Below are 15,923 nucleotides of genomic sequence, written 5' to 3'. Positions count from 1 at the left end.
AGTTAATCACAAGCCCCGCCCACCAACTCTACCAGGCCTTTCTGACTACCCTTGTTCAGGTACTGGTTCGGTTCCTGACGAGGCCTGGGAAGTGGTCCTGTTGAGTCGGCCCGGTGAAATGAAGCCACACACGCCGTGAATGTCTAGTAAAGTGATCCTTTATGCACAAATCTGCTTTGATGTCAAGAGATTGAGATTTTTAAAACTTTCTATTCAGAATCAAGTTTCCCATCTCTAAAGAAGCAGACAAAGGAAAGAAGAGAAAGGCTGATGAGGAAATGGAAGCTGAAGAGGAAGACAAAACGTTGATTGTTGAACCCTACGTCGCCCCTAACCGTGGACCGTATCCTTATAACCAACCCAAACGGTGAGAAGACTAAAGCCTTTAGCTTTAAACCACACCTTTGTTCATTCTGTGAATACTTTCTTTGATAGTTTCTGACTTGTTATCTGTGCAATATTATAAAGCTATGTTTGTTTTGCTCCCATTCATTGCATATTTTTACTTGATAAAAGGTAAACCCAACAAGATCTAAAACAAATTCGCCTAAGGAACTTTGCTTATGGAGTTTCTGCATTGCAGCTAAAACCTATTTAAATGAACAAAAACTTGATTTTTAACACCACAAAAAGCTCATTGTCTCATGAATGTAACCAGATTTGTTAACCCATCATTAAACTCTTGCAGGAATACAATTCAGTTCACGCCCACTCAGATTGAAGCCATTCGAGCCGGGATGCAACCGGGGCTAACCATGGTGAGGTTTCTGTTGTAGATTAGGACTGAATTAAATTCGATTTATAAAGCATTTTAAAAAGTACATTTGGTCATGCAAAAAGCATCTGCTGCATGCATCCCTGCTGCTTAGATCTTGAGTAGTGTAACAGACGTGGTGAATGGACGCTAGCAGCAGGATATGAGTTATTCATTGTGTTTTTACTGTAGCTGAGTTAAATGTGGCAAAGAAGCTATCAGCAGGGTCATAAAGCAGCTCTGCATGCATGCTTTCATCTGCCCCTCTCCTCGCCCCTTCTAACCTTCCTCCTTGGCATATGTCACATTCATTAGCAGCAGCAACAAGCACACTCTACCTCCTGGTTTACCCGGCTTTCATGTAGGGAAACCAGGGAGCTTATTATGTGCTGATTTATGCAAGAATATAAAATGACGCTGGCTATTTTTTTAGCAGAAATTACTCACCTGAGAGACCCACACTCGGACCAACCTGGTTCATGAATATTTATTTTGTAAATTAAATATAACCATCTCATTTGGTTCTACTTTTTCATTAAGAAAGACTTCAGATTATTAACTTTTAACTCACTTTTACAGTTTTTTCTTTTTCTTTCTGGTGGCTCTTGGTTTTTAAATATATGCCAAGTCAAAAATAAACATCTTTCAGACATCAAATCCAGGAGCGAATAGCTGCGCTCGCTTGTGAAACCACGTTCAAGGTCACTCTGTCACCGTCGCTTCATCATCTATAGGAGTGCTTTTGCAACCTAATATCCAGTTATGCTTAATGTCTTTTCTGTGTTCACCTGATATGGTTTTTCCTTCTTTCTTTGTAACGACTTCCTCCCGTCGTGCCTCCAGGTTGTCGGACCACCAGGCACCGGAAAGACGGACGTGGCTGTTCAGATCATCTCAAACCTCTATCACAACTTCCCCGAGCAGAGAACTCTCATAGTCACACACTCCAATCAGGTCAACACACACACACTCACACACACCGCTGTTCAAAAACGGGACCAACAAAGGGGATTTTGCTAACACAGCTGAAAAAGAAAGAAGTGAAGTTGTCCAGAGAATTTACAGCTTGAGCTTCGAAGTGCCCATTAATCAGGCTGCAGTCACATTTATACCATGAAGGAAAAATCTAAGCTCCTTTGTGCCACAGGCCTCCCTCTTAATGTTAAATCATAAAGTAATCTGTTCTTGTTTTACACCCGTTGATGCTCCCCAGAGGAAACCTTATCCACAAGAAGCATAGCGTTAGAGTTCCCTCCTGCATACTGAAAGTTTTGGAACTAATTACACCTTTAAGTTGTTTCAAATATGATTTGAAAACATAAAGAAGTCATTTTCAGTGCCTTGTAATATATGTCTACATGTTTTTAAACTCTTTTTTTTTTTTTATCCACACCAGGCTCTGAACCAGCTGTTTGAGAAGATCATGGCTCTAGACATAGACGAGCGTCACCTTCTGCGTCTGGGTCACGGAGAGGAGGAGCTGGAGACCGAGAAAGACTTCAGCAGGTGAGGACAGCTGGTGGAGAGGACACAGACAAGGATCGGCTCGCCTGAACAAACAGAAAAGCACGTGAAAACTCAGACAGCCTTCATGTATGACTGACACACACACACACTCTCGCTCTCTCTCTCTCGAAACCAGCTGTCTGCTCTCTTAAACCACACAGTCACAGGGCCACCCAATACTCTCACGTGCTACGTCACGGACCTAGTTAGACTTTATTAGGCGTCGCAAATTTCCCCGATCTTTGCAGCACTGATAAGCATCTGTCCCTGCAGCTTTTATTCACACTCTGTTTAACTCTGTCACTACTGCACCAGACTGCAGGAACCACTCACTCAGTGCAGTTTAGGGATGGCAAATACCCCTGTGGAAATAAAGGTAGGGAATTTGCCTGAAATTCTAGTGTTCACACTTCATTTCATAATTGTAGCACAATAGCCACCAATGCTGTGCATAAAAGTGAAGCAAAAAGATTGAGGTCATCTGCTACATGTGAAGTGAGAACATACTGGTTCTTACCTCATGGTCACACTGGGCTTCAGTGATGGGATAATTAAATGAGTACATGCATAGACCCTTGAATGAATAAATACACTCGTAATTACTGTTGGTAAGTTCAGGTGAAGGGCAGGTAATTGGCTTTGTGTTTCCATAAAATGTTGGTTTCACTTTTAGGGTGAGGCTATTTATTTTTTTTCCGTAGTAGTAGAACTTGTTGCTGGGCAAACTACAGACCACAATCTCGAGAGTCCTGCTGAAGAAGCCCCAGTAGTTCTCTCATCGTCTTTGTTAAGAGAGTGCGTGCGTGCGTGCGTGATGCCTGAAAGGATACAGCGACTCAGTTTTCACTAGAAAAAGGAAAGATGTGCATCAAAACCACTCAAGCACTCTTTACATACTATCTCAGGGTACCCAAAATATTTACATCTCTACATGACTTCAGCTAAATTTACCCCTCTCTATGAATGAACAGAGTTTGTACACCGGTTACGACTATAAATAACTACATATGCCACTGACTATTACCGTACTATGCGGCTGCTATTTAAAGTTTCCTCACACTCTGAGAGCGGGGGTGTCTGTATGTGTCTAGGCTGTTCACTTTGTGTGATTGCTGCCTAATGTTGTATGAAGAGGGCAGCATGAAAATTGGATTTTCACATGAAAGCAGCATGCTTAAATTATGCAGCAACAGACATGAAAGAAAGAGCTATAGTGTGCAGCATTCACTGTTCTCCCTGCTTTGTTGCCTCAAAACAACATGCAGACTCCACACTTCTTCCACCCCACTGACGGCAGCTAGAGGAGAGGAGTTTTAATTAACACTTTATACAAGATAAAAAATGGATCGCAGAGCTGCACTGAGTGCATGACAAAGGGGGAGCTACAGCCTTGCTGCAAAATGGTATTTTGGGGTAAACCTTTTCTGTTTTAATGAGATTTTAAAATTAGATTTTGTTCAGCACGTTATGGCTGAGTTTTTTTTATTTTTTAATTCTACTTTTTAAACAAAGCTTGTCAGAAAATGTAAAGTGATTTTGGTGCAGGGGGATAAACCGTTTTCTATACTTTAACATACTCCTTTGGTTGTTTTGCATAGTAATAAAATGAACATATGTGAAGTATTTCCATCTTTGTTTTTAGCCTGGTCAAGTATCCAGACCAGTGTGATCCCGTTTGAGTCATCTGCTGAGTGAGGGTCTTTGAAGAGGGTCTAAAAATAGTTCTCACCTCTAATATCACCCAGTGACCCTGCCTGCCTCCTGTGTGTGCCTTTGGTGTCTCGTTGCATGTCAGGATTGTTTAGCTGCACAAGAAAAGAGGCAAGAACAGAAACAAATAATCATCCATTCACCTCTGTCGTGTTAGCAGCGTATTTAAGGTGTCTTAAACTGCAATTAAAAAATGTTCACACAGACAAGTTCATGAGCTAGTATATTTAAATCTGTATATTAGAAAAAAGAGCCACAATTGATGTTATTTATTTATTTATTTATTTTTCGTGCACCATGTGCTGCCTTACAGATATGGGAGGGTCAACTATGTCCTAGCTAGAAGACTTGAGCTTCTCAAAGAGGTGGGGCGGCTCCAGGAGAGCTTGGATGTTCCTGGAGATGTTTCCTACACCTGTGAGACTGCAGGACACTTCTACCTCTATCAGGTACAGAAATAACGAGTCATCTCTGGGACCTATGTGGAGTGTGTTTGATGAACATAAAGATTTGGCGCAGTGTTTCAGAAACAAGTGATGTTTGTTGTTTAGCTCAAATCTCAGATTGCAGCCCTTGAATCATAACCAAATAGTGCAGAGCCTAAAGATTCCCTCTCCTATTATTCAGTGATTTTTTGTCTTATAAAGCGATGTGGTTCCATATTAATTTAGTGCTTCAAAGAGAAATAAAATACTGTGTTTTACATTTTTTGCAGCAGAATAAATGTGACATTTTAAGTAGAGGTACTGAAAAAATCGATTCAAGTCTGAATCGGGATTCTTATTTATAAAGATTCAGAATCGATTCCAAGAACTGAAATATTTGGCATGTTACAGGTTTGAGATGCACTTTTTTGATCTTTGTTAGGAGAGTCGGTACTCCGTTTACTTTTGTGGTCCCCTAAATTGAGATGATTTATGTTTGAATCTGCTGATAAGAGGGCACTTGAATGTAATTGTTTCCATACTCAGAGATTTGAGATATTCTCATATTTATTTTCTAAGTTGATAAATGAGTACTCAGGATTACTCATGTAACTTGTTTCTACAAATACTTGAAAAGTATTTCACTGTATTACTTTCAAAGCTACTGTTAGGTAACTACAGATGTGTTATATTTTACAAGGTAAGCATAAATAAATGTTGCCTTTTGGTCAAAAGATTGTTTCTGTTTACAGTTTTAGAATCACTTTATTTTACATTGTAAATTTGCATTTTGGAGCATGACCAGTTTAAAGTCAGATAAAAATGTCCCATAGCTTTAACTAACGTGTACAACAAAGTAGTTCATCCTGGAGCTGACACTCTTTGTTAATCCTGATTGTGAATCGATTTAAATTGAGAATCGAGACTCGATTCTGAATCCTCCTTGAACCGTCACCTTATCGTGGTGGAGGAGTTTGAGTGCCCTAATGATCCTAGGAGCTATGTTGTCTGGGGCACTTAGTGCCCCTGGTAGGGTCTCCCATGACAAATTGGTCTTAGGTGAAGGGTGAGACAAAGAACGGTTCGAAGGATCTTTCATGGCGGTTAAAACGAAGAGTCGGAGTACCCGGCCCGGAGGGTTACCGGGGTCCCACCCTGGAGCCAGGCCTGGGGTTGGGGCCCGTGAGCGAGCGCCTGGTGGCCGGGCTTTCGCCCATGGGGCCCGGCCGGGCCCAGCCCGAACCGGATACATGGGCTCGTCCAACTGTGGACCCACCACCCGCAGGAGGAACATGAAGGGTCCGGTGCAATGCGAATCGGGTGGCAGACCAAGGCGGGAGCCTTGGCGGTCCAATCCCCGGACAAGAAAACTAGTTTTTGGGACATGGAACGTCACCTCGCTGGCGGGGAAGGAGCCGGAGCTTGTGGCAGAGGTTGAGCGGTACCGGCTAGATATAGTCGGACTCACCTCGACACATTGCATTGGCTCTGGAACCCGAGACCTGGAGAGGGGTTGGACACTCTACTTTGCTGGAGTTGCTCCGGGTGAGAGGCGGAGGGCTGGGGTTGGCTTTTTGTTAGCCCCGAGACTCTCTGCCTGTGTGTTGGGGTTTACCCCGGGGGACAAGAGGGTAGCTTCCTTGCGCCTTCGGGTCGGGGAACGGGTCCTGACTGTTGTTTGTGCTTATGGGCCAAATATCAGTTCAGAGTACCCACCCTTTTTGGAGTCCCTGGGACGAGTGCTAGATAGTGCTCCATCAGGGGACTCCATTGTCCTGCTGGGGGACTTCAATGCTCACGTGGGCAATGACAGCTTGACCTGGAGGGGTGTGATTGGGAGGAACGGCCCACCTAATCTGAACTCGAGCGGTGTTTTGTTATTGGACTTCTGTGCAAGCCGCAGTTTGGCCATAACGAACACCATGTTCGAACATAAGGATGCCCACCGGTACACTTGGTACCAGGGCAGCCTAGGTCACAGGTCGATGATAGATTTTGTAGTCGTATCATCTGACCTTCGGCCGTATGTTTTGGACACCCGAGTGAAGAGAGGGGCGGAGCTGTCAACTGATCACCACCTGGTGGTGAGTTGGATCAGATGGCAAGGGAACATGCCGCGTAGACCTGGCAGACCCAAACGCTTAGTGAGGGTCTGCTGGGAACGCCTGGCAGAAGAACCTGTCAAGACGGTCTTCAACTCCCACCTCCGGCAGAGCTTTGACCACGTCCCGAGAGCAGTGGGGGACATTGAGTCCGAGTGGGCCTTGTTCCACTCTGCGATTGTCGAGGCGGCTGTTGCTAGCTGTGGTCGTAAGGTGGCTGGTGCCAGTCGTGGTGGCAACCCCCGTACCCGCTGGTGGACACCAGAGGTTCGGGGAGCCGTCAGGCTGAAGAAGGAGGCCTACAGGGCGTGGCTGGTCTGTGGGTCTCCGGAGGCAGCAGACAGGTACCGGATAGCCAAGCGGGGTGCAGCAGTGGCAGTTGCCGAGGCAAAATCTCGGGCGTGGGAGGAGTTTGGTGAGGCCATGGAGAAAGACTATCGATCGGCTCCAAAGAGGTTCTGGCAAACTGTCCGGCGCCTCAGGAGAGGAAGGCAGCAACTCGCTCACACTGTTTACAGTGGGGATGGGGAGCTGCTGACGTCAACTGAGGCTATAGTCGGACGGTGGAAGGAATACTTTGAGGAGCTCCTCAATCCCACCAATGCGCATTCCGAGGAGGAACCAGAGCTGGGAGGCCTGGGGATGGACTGTCCGATCTCGGGGGCAGAAGTTGCTGAGGTAGTCAAACAACTACACAGCGGCGGAGCCCCGGGGGCGGATGAGGTTCGTCCTGGGTATCTCAAGGCTATGGATGTTGTAGGGCTGTCATGGTTGACACGTCTCTACAACATTGCGTGGTCATCGGGGGAAGTTCCTAGGGAGTGGCAGACTGGGGTGGTGGTCCCCATCTTTAAGAAGGGTTACCTGAGGGTGTGTTCCAACTATAGGGGGATCACACTCCTCAGCCTCCCTGGAAAGGTCTACTCCAAGGTACTGGAGAGGAGGGTCCGATCGATAGTTGAATCTCAGATAGAGGAGGAGCAATGTGGTTTTCGTCCTGGCCGTGGAACTGTGGACCAGCTCTATACCCTTGCAAGGGTGATGGAGGGGGCATGGGAGTTTGCCCAACCAATCCACATGTGCTTTGTGGATTTGGAGAAGGCTTATGACCGTGTCCCCAGGGGCACCCTGTGGGGGACGCTCCAGGAGTATGGGGTGGGTGGCTTTCTGTTAAGGGCCATTCAGTCCCTTTACCAGAGGAGCGTGAGTTTGGTCCGCATAGCCGGTAGTAAGTCGGACCTGTTCCCAGTGAGGGTTGGACTCTGCCAGGGCTGCCCTTTGTCACCGGTTCTGTTCATCACTTTTATGGACAGAATTTCTAGACGCAGCCGTGGTGTGGAGTGTGTCGAGTTTGGTGGCAGGAGAATCTCGTCTCTGCTTTTTGCGGATGATGTGGTCCTCCTAGCTTCATCCAGCTCTGACCTTCAGCTCTTGCTGGGTAGGTTCGCGGCCGAATGTGAAGCGGCTGGGATGAGGATCAGCACCTCCAAATCTGAGACCATGGTTCTCGACCGGAAAAGGGTGGCTTGCCACCTCCGGGTCGGGGGAGAGGTCCTACCTCAAGTGGAGGAGTTTAAGTATCTCGGGGTCTTGTTCACGAGTGAGGGTAGGAGGGATCGGGAGATCGACAGGCGGATTGGTTCGGCGTCTGCAGTGATGCGGACGCAGAGCCGATCTGTCGTGGGGAAGAGGGAGCTGAGCCAGAAAGCCAGGCTCTCGATTTACCGGTCGATCTACGTCCCAATCCTCACCTATGGTCATGAGCTTTGGGTATTGACCGAAAGAACGAGATCGCGGATACAAGCGGCCGAAATGAGTTTCCTCCGTAGGGTGGCCGGGCTCAGCCTTAGAGATAGGGTGAGGAGCTCGGACATTCGGGAGGGACTCGGAGTAGAACCGCTGCTCCTCCGGATCGAAAGGAGCCAGTTGAGGTGGTTTGGGCATCTGGTCAGGATGCCTCCTGGACGCCTCCCCGGGGAGGTGTTTCGGGCATGTCCTGCCGGCAGAAGGCCCCCGGGTCGACCCAGGACACGTTGGAGAGGTTACATCTCCAATCTGGTCCAGGAACGCCTTGGGGTCCTGCCGGAGGAGCTGGTGGACAAGGCCGGGGAGAGGACGGCCTGGAGCTCCCCAATTGGGATGCTGCCCCCGCGACCCGGACCCGGATAAGCGGAGGAAGACGAAGAACGACGAAGATTCTGAATCGAATCGGCACCCCAAGAATCTGAATCGAATCAAATAGTGAATTGCTTTAAGATTCACATCCCTAATTTTAAGACGTTAGCATGGACAAACCTGGACTATTTTGTTGTTTTTTTTTTGTTTTTTTTTTCTCTTTTGTTTGTTGAAATCTCAATAGTAAATTGAAGCAAATCCTTTAGAATCAGATTCAGAATCAGAATTCTGATTCTAATCCTTTAGCGCAGTAATGCTAAATCTTCATACATCTCAGTAATTGTATTAAGATGATTAAAACAAAGGATATTTAAAGAAGCAGGGTGCCCCGTCGCTTTGTTGAATTAGCTACTGAGCTACTTTGGGGCAGCAGTAGCTCAGGAAGTAGAGCAGGTTGCCTCATGATCGGAGGGTCATGGGTTCGATTCCAGCTCCCGCCAGGGGTATCCTGCTGTTGTGTCCTTGGGCAAGACACTTCACCCAACTTGCCTGTGTTAGTGGTGGTCAAAGGGGCCGACGGCGCCAAATGGCAGCCTCGCCTCTGTCAGACCTCCCCAGGGCGGCTGTGGCTACAAGTAGCTTACCATCACTAGCAGTGTGTGAATGTGAGAGAGTGTGAAAGCGTCTTTGGGTGTCTAGAAAAGTGCTATATAAGTTCAGTGCATTATTATTATTACTCTCATTTGTTTAGTTGTGTTTTTTCTGTTGCACTAAATAGTTATTGAATAAAACACAAGATTAGGCAAATGTACACTCTCCAAAAGTTTGTTACTATTTGAAGGATGGCATAAAGATTAATCTCCTTCAAAAAGTCATTAATGAAAGTTTTCATTTCCCCCTACAGGTGATGTCTCGCTGGGAGGAGTACATAAGCAAAGTCAAGCCTAAACAGGGCAAGACGGTGGAGGTGGAGGCTGTCGCTGCACATTTCCCCTTCCACAAGTACTTCTCAAACGCACCCCAGCCTGTGTTCAAGGGCCGAGCCTATGAGGAGGACATGGACATTGCAGAGGGCTGCTATCGCCACATTAAGAAAATATTTACACAACTGGAGGTGAGCAAGTCACCAGGCAGACTAAAACCATTAGTCATTGCTGAGCAACACTCGGTGGGATGCAATCAGGCTACTTGAGTGTAAGGTAGTGGAAACTGGGACAAACCTAATTCATTTAGCTCAGGTATGGAAGATGTTTTTTTGCCTGCTGCTGTGGATTCTTCTCTCTTAAGTACAAGTCAGCTGTGTGTCCAGATGTTTGCACTTTCTCTCAAGTTTCCTGGCCACCACACTTTTACAAAAATAGTGGATTCTTTGTGTCTGTTAAGACAATGTAGAATTTTCTAATTGTTATGTGAAATTTTTTTACATCCGCTAATATTTAATTAAAAGGGACATAATATGCAAAACTCACCTTTTGCATGCTTTGGTGCTGCCATGTGGGTCTGCTGCCACTGTCAGGGTTAGGTTTGAGCAATTCTATGCCTAAACATAAGCAGTTTCACAAAGTTCCCATTTGTGACATCGCTAACGGGGAAATTAGCAAAGAACCACCTCTCACCTAGAGTAGAGCAGCTCCTGTTGGTGGAGCAGTGGCTCTGCTCAGAGCCCCTCCTCCCGGATATCGGAGCTTCTCAGCTTATAGCAGGCTGGTGGGGTGATGGATGGCCGTGGCCAGCTCTGGCTTGTTTTCTTAAAGTGACAGAGCCCTGAATCGACTCATTATGTTAGGTTCTTAAAATGTAAAGAATAAAACGGCTGAAAAGGCTTTATGTGAGAGGGATTTAGTAAAATAACTTTATAAATATGTTTTTTTGTCGACCATAGACCTATTGTAACTTGTAAAAAAGGTAATATATGTCCCTTTTACAGTAAAATAAAAAACAGTAGTGTTTCATCACCTGTTTAGAAAAAAATTAGCATCACATTAAAATATCAAGGCTCAGGCTCCTCTGCTTTTTCCTCTCCTTTCTCCACATTCATTTTCACACCAATTCACACTTACAGGCACGCACCTGAATATGTGTGATTCCTCCTCAGTCCATCAGCTATGCCTGTAAGGATAATAAAAACATTTTTGATTCATGTGAACACTGAGAAGGTCCCCAAAAAGCAATAAAGAAAGTTATTGGCTAGAGGTAATATCTCGACATGTGTGGCGACCTTGATTTATCTGGCTGGCCTCTGTATCGCTGCATCACAGCACCTCCTCCCTCCTCCCTCAGCCTCACCCATGCTGCAGTGGTCTGCTCACCCATTTAAGGGATGTTGCTGTACGTGGTGCAAGGTAGCAAAAGCAACTTCCTGCTGCGCTTGCTGATCTGTCTACCTTTCAAATGGAAAAGCAGTTTTGAATAAGCTGTCATAGGAATAGTCTAAGAATATATTGCCAGCCAGTCAGATGGAGGCACCGAGTACATTTAAGACCTGCGTGTATAAATGTAGCCTCTTCTGCAGATCCAGTAAAAAATCTTTTGTTTCATCTTCAGTTTGTTGTTTTTCTTTTTATTTTATTTATTTTTTTGCTTCTCGTGTCAGTGTTGGTGAGTTTTTTCCTTTTCAGTACATTCTGAGGCCACGGGGGTTTAAAATGGATCTAATCAATATTGCATGTTTTGATTGATTTAATATTAATGCTAAAATAGTAACACATTAAATATTTAAACCCGAGTGCTGTCCGAGTCTAGTTCACCCTTCCTCTCTTAATCTCTGTCTGTGCAGCTAGTGTGGCAGCTAATTATCCCCCACAGAAATCTTAGTCAAACCATGTGATTAATATGCTGAAGGATGAAGTTTGGGGAAGCATTGTAAAGCTACAAACTCACTTGTGACTCAGTAAAGCACAGTTTAGTTAATGTTTAGTTTTAAAATCAGATGTCTGCTGACTTTACGCTTGTTTTCATACCATATCGGAAACAAATAATGATTAAAGCATTAAATGCATTTGTCGTGCATCATGCAGCAGGCAGATTGCATGTTATTTTCACTTACCCACTCTTAAATATTTAGTTTGACTGATTGTGGTAGTCCCGTCATGTCAGAGGGCACAGAGGCTTATATATCAGTTCCTGACTGAATGCGTGTTTGTTTATTTTTGGGTATTCTGCTTGTTTGGAATAAAAATCATGATTTTAGGCGAGCAATTGGCAGAGTGAGCTGTTGGTCCTTTGTGTATCCAAACATTGCTGAAGGTCTTTGTTTTTCCTCTGAGGCGATTTAGGGGTAACTATTAGTGTCAGTTTGAAATATCAGAGTACTTAGATTAATGATGAGCCACTTAAAGGCTCCGTGATGTAATTGCTGTCTCTCTGATTATTGAAGTCTGGTATTTGTGTTACGTTATCCGTCATTGGGTCGTAGCGATCGTTCATCACTTTGACACATTGCCATTAAAATTTCCCCATGAGCAACAGTGACCAAAACAAATTAAAAAATGACTATGATTGCTCAGATCCTCACCCTTTCTTCCTCCTTCTCCCCCCACCCCAAGGAGTTTAGAGCCTTTGAGCTGCTGAGGAGCGGACTGGACCGATCCAAGTATCTGCTGGTGAAGGAGGCCAAAATCATCGCCATGACCTGCACCCACGCTGCTCTCAAACGTCATGACCTGGTGGAGCTAGGATTTAAGGTGGACTTGTCTTAGCCACAAACCCATGACAATGGTACATCTATTCATTCCAGCTCAAATCTGTAAACCAGATTGCTTGTTTTTTATTAGTATGACAACATCCTGATGGAAGAAGCGGCACAGATTCTTGAGATTGAGACTTTCATCCCTCTCCTGCTTCAGGTAAAGCTTTTAGATCACAAGTTTGAACTTTTTGGCAAACACCGGTTTTGTTGTTAACATTTCAAACTGCTTGTTTAATTAGCATTGACTGTATATTGTGTGTACCTGTTTAGCAAAATGTTTTTCGTTGTTTGCATTTTTTTCATCATTTTTAGAATCCGGAGGATGGCTTCAGCCGGCTAAAGCGTTGGATCATGATTGGAGACCATCACCAGCTGCCTCCTGTCATCAAGAACATGGCCTTCCAGAAATACTCCAACATGGAGCAGTCTCTGTTCACTCGATTTGTGCGTCTAGGCGTGCCCACCATAGACTTGGACGCACAGGGCCGCGCACGTGCAAGGTGGGTCTCCCTGGAAGGACATGACAGGTTTAACTTAACCTCTTTTACCTTGGCTTAATGGTCTCCCCTTACCTACAGCCTTTGTAACCTTTACAACTGGCGCTACAAACACCTCGGTAACCTGCCTCATGTCCAGCAACTTCCTGAGTTCCAGGTCCCCAACCCGGGTCTGACGTTCGACTTTCAGCTAGTTAATGTGGAGGACTTCAACGGGGTGGGAGAGTCTGAACCCAACCCTTACTTTTACCAGGTGAGTTATACAACACCTCACTACACAAGTACACGAATGTAAGTCAGTATTTAAGCAAATAAGGTTTTGGGTAAACATTTGAATTTAAACTTATTGTAGCCATTTATCAACAGTTTGGACTTAAATTGCAACTTTGAACCTAAATACTATCAAAATAAAGTGCTAAAATAAACAAATTATACTTTAGTTATGAGTATCAGTGCAGATACATAAGTACTTTAGGTAAATCTGAATTCGATTAAACAGAGCTGAAGACTGATTTGGAATTTTCAAGTCTGTTTTTAATGAGCTAGCTTCTGAAATTCTCCCACAGGCATCACATCTTTGAGAAGTATTGTTCATTTATAACTAGGGATGGGTACCGAATTCAGTACTGTTTAAGGTACCGACTGAATTCCACAGTACCAACCAAGCACCGATTCACTTCATTTTAAACGGTGCCTCGTTTCGGTACCCGTCCTTCACAACGAGAACTTGCCTAGACAGCTGCGCATGCGCAAGAGCGTAATGTCGTCGCTCGCTGCGAGCCAGTTGTAAACAGAGCAGCATGGTAGAAAGAACGCACGCTAAAGCTTGGGTCCACTTCACTAAATGTGATGGCTAACTGGGTGATGATGAAACCAGCGACAACGATCTAAGTGAGACATCCTCATCTTAATCTGCTCCGGTAGGTAAATAAAATGTTTAAGATAACGTTAGCTTGATTTGTTAGCTTCCGTTTCACTAATGGTGCGTTCGCTTTTTCCTCAGAACTCCGAAATTCCGACTAGAAGAAAATGAACGCGCTCTAAAGTTTGGCTTCACTTTACTAAATGTGACGGGTGAAGATGAAACCAGCGACAACGATCTAAGTGTGAGGCATCATCGTTTTAATCTGCTCCAGCAGTTAAATAAACGGTTTATGATAACGTTAGCTTGATATGTTAGCTTCCTATACCACCATTGTTATCAGCTAATGGTGCGTTCGCTTTCTCCTCGGAAATTCTAACTTCCCAGTAGGAAAAATCAATTGAAAAAGGACGGTAAAAGGAATGAAGATACACAGTAAATTTAGTTCACAGTAAAGATGTTTGCTTCAGTTTAATTATCAGCTTATTAAACTACAAGGACGATGTTAAAATGCAAACAGTTGTATGTTATTTATCGTGATATTTATCAAATATGGTTATATATTGAGAAAAATATATATTTAATTATAAAAGAGAATTAAAAATATTAAACACTCAAAAGTATCGAAAATTGGTACCGTTAAGTACCGGTATCGATTCGTAGGTACCGGGAATTAGTACCGGATCGATTCAAATGTCAAAGGTACTCATCCCTATTTATAACAAGGGCTTGGTTGAACAGAAGGCCTAGAGGCAAACCTGCATGAATTTTGTTTCTGCGACTTGTTTTCAGCAGAAATACCTTTAATAATTCCAGCTTCACTTTGGCTGCTTTGACTTTCTCTAATATTTCTAAAGTGTAAAAGATCTCATCTGATCCATTCTGCTGATGACCTTGCTTTTTTCTGTTGCCAAGCAACCAGCATCACTTCTTTTTTTATCTGCCTCTTTTCATTTTTGAAACTGTATTTTTATGTGCACTTTCCTCTTGCAGATCATTTTATTCTAGAGCTGGAACAAAGATCAGGAGTTTCTTTTTGCATTTTTGAGAAGAAATAGTAGCACTTTTAAGAATAATTTCCTAATATGGCAGCAGTCACGGCAAGTTAAAAGATCATCCTGTTTGCACGCAAGCGATTGACATTCATGAATCATTCTAATATCTCTGCTAGTTAATGATTTTAGTGAACACCAGATTTCCTTGTCGGACTGATTTGAAGCGTGTAAGGCTGAGTGCTTCCGGTGTTTCCTTCGGGGTTTCTGATGTGGCTTTTCAAGAAACATGACTTTTAGTAGGTCAACGCAGGGCGAGTAGCTGCGGTGGCACCAAACAGCTCTGGAGTTTTACGCAACTGTAAAACATAACCCTTTTTTAAGGATTCCTACATAAATAAACTGTTAAACTATCTGATAATCATTGATATCTTTCTCAATTGTTCCTGGAGGAAACCCCTTTATACATCGTAGAAATGAAATCAATATTTTCATTCAGTGATTTTAACGACAATAGAAACGCTCTGTAAGCCTACGGCATATACACAGAGATCTATTATTCAAGTTTCAAACATTGTCTGCATTGATGTGCATACAATGTAATATTATCTGCAGCACAGAAACAAATAACTTTAGATCAACTGAAACGCGTCATATTTCATACTGCACTGCACTTCCTGAAAAGAGAAACATTGACGTCCTCCTAAAATTCACCGACATGAAGTAGCGTTTACTCTTAATTGTGAACCCTTCAAAACTGGTTGTTGTGTAGCGTGTCATACATTTTTCAGTGTCCGTGTTTTAGCCACCAGTCCATATGCTGCATTATCACAGCTCAGTGTGCAGCTAACACGGGCTGCTCAGCGGAGACTGCTGGGGTTTGCCCTTCACACCAGGAGCCAGATTGTGTTTCATCGTGACATTGCTGAAACCTGGAGGCAGAGTGTGAGCCGGGGGGCTGGTGTTTAATTTTGCACCACACCAGCATAAAATACCAGTTACTGACTATTATATTTTAGAATATGAAATCTATGAATTGTTATTTTGAATTGTACACATGAAAATGCCTGATGCTTTAATAAATGTAAAGTTACATGAGCTATATTTTGTTTTCATGGCTAAAAATCTAATCCCATTGCATCTTAAAATCTTACGGCTGCATTCAGCATCACACCCCCTCGTCCCCGATGCTGCTTCTTATTCTTACGTCCAAACCATGTGCCTTTCATAAGGCAGCAGGTCACATGAACCTCAACTCCATTTGTCTGTTGC

At 44.1% G+C, this 15,923-nt stretch overlaps 1 protein-coding gene across 2 annotated transcripts in view; it reads left to right on the top strand.

Moving 5' to 3' along the window:
* Positions 1-15,923, top strand: part of aqr (aquarius intron-binding spliceosomal factor) — a 65,490-nt gene that overhangs the window by 26,080 nt on the left and 23,487 nt on the right. For both annotated transcript variants that reach the window (XM_015969805.3, XM_015969804.3), the window contains exons 22-31: positions 218-367; positions 689-758; positions 1,598-1,708; positions 2,151-2,260; positions 4,284-4,419; positions 9,517-9,726; positions 12,158-12,295; positions 12,386-12,457; positions 12,613-12,800; positions 12,879-13,050. In XM_015969805.3, coding sequence (XP_015825291.3) covers positions 218-367; positions 689-758; positions 1,598-1,708; positions 2,151-2,260; positions 4,284-4,419; positions 9,517-9,726; positions 12,158-12,295; positions 12,386-12,457; positions 12,613-12,800; positions 12,879-13,050 — 1,357 coding nt within the window. The remainder of the gene's footprint in view (positions 1-217; positions 368-688; positions 759-1,597; positions 1,709-2,150; positions 2,261-4,283; positions 4,420-9,516; positions 9,727-12,157; positions 12,296-12,385; positions 12,458-12,612; positions 12,801-12,878; positions 13,051-15,923) is intronic.

This window comes from Nothobranchius furzeri, chromosome 18, assembly GCF_043380555.1.
Source record: "Nothobranchius furzeri strain GRZ-AD chromosome 18, NfurGRZ-RIMD1, whole genome shotgun sequence".
In the NCBI taxonomy this organism is placed as follows: Eukaryota; Metazoa; Chordata; class Actinopteri; order Cyprinodontiformes; family Nothobranchiidae; genus Nothobranchius; species Nothobranchius furzeri.
The sequence above is the reverse complement of the archived record's forward strand: the minus strand, read 5'-3'. Positions and strand labels throughout refer to the sequence as shown.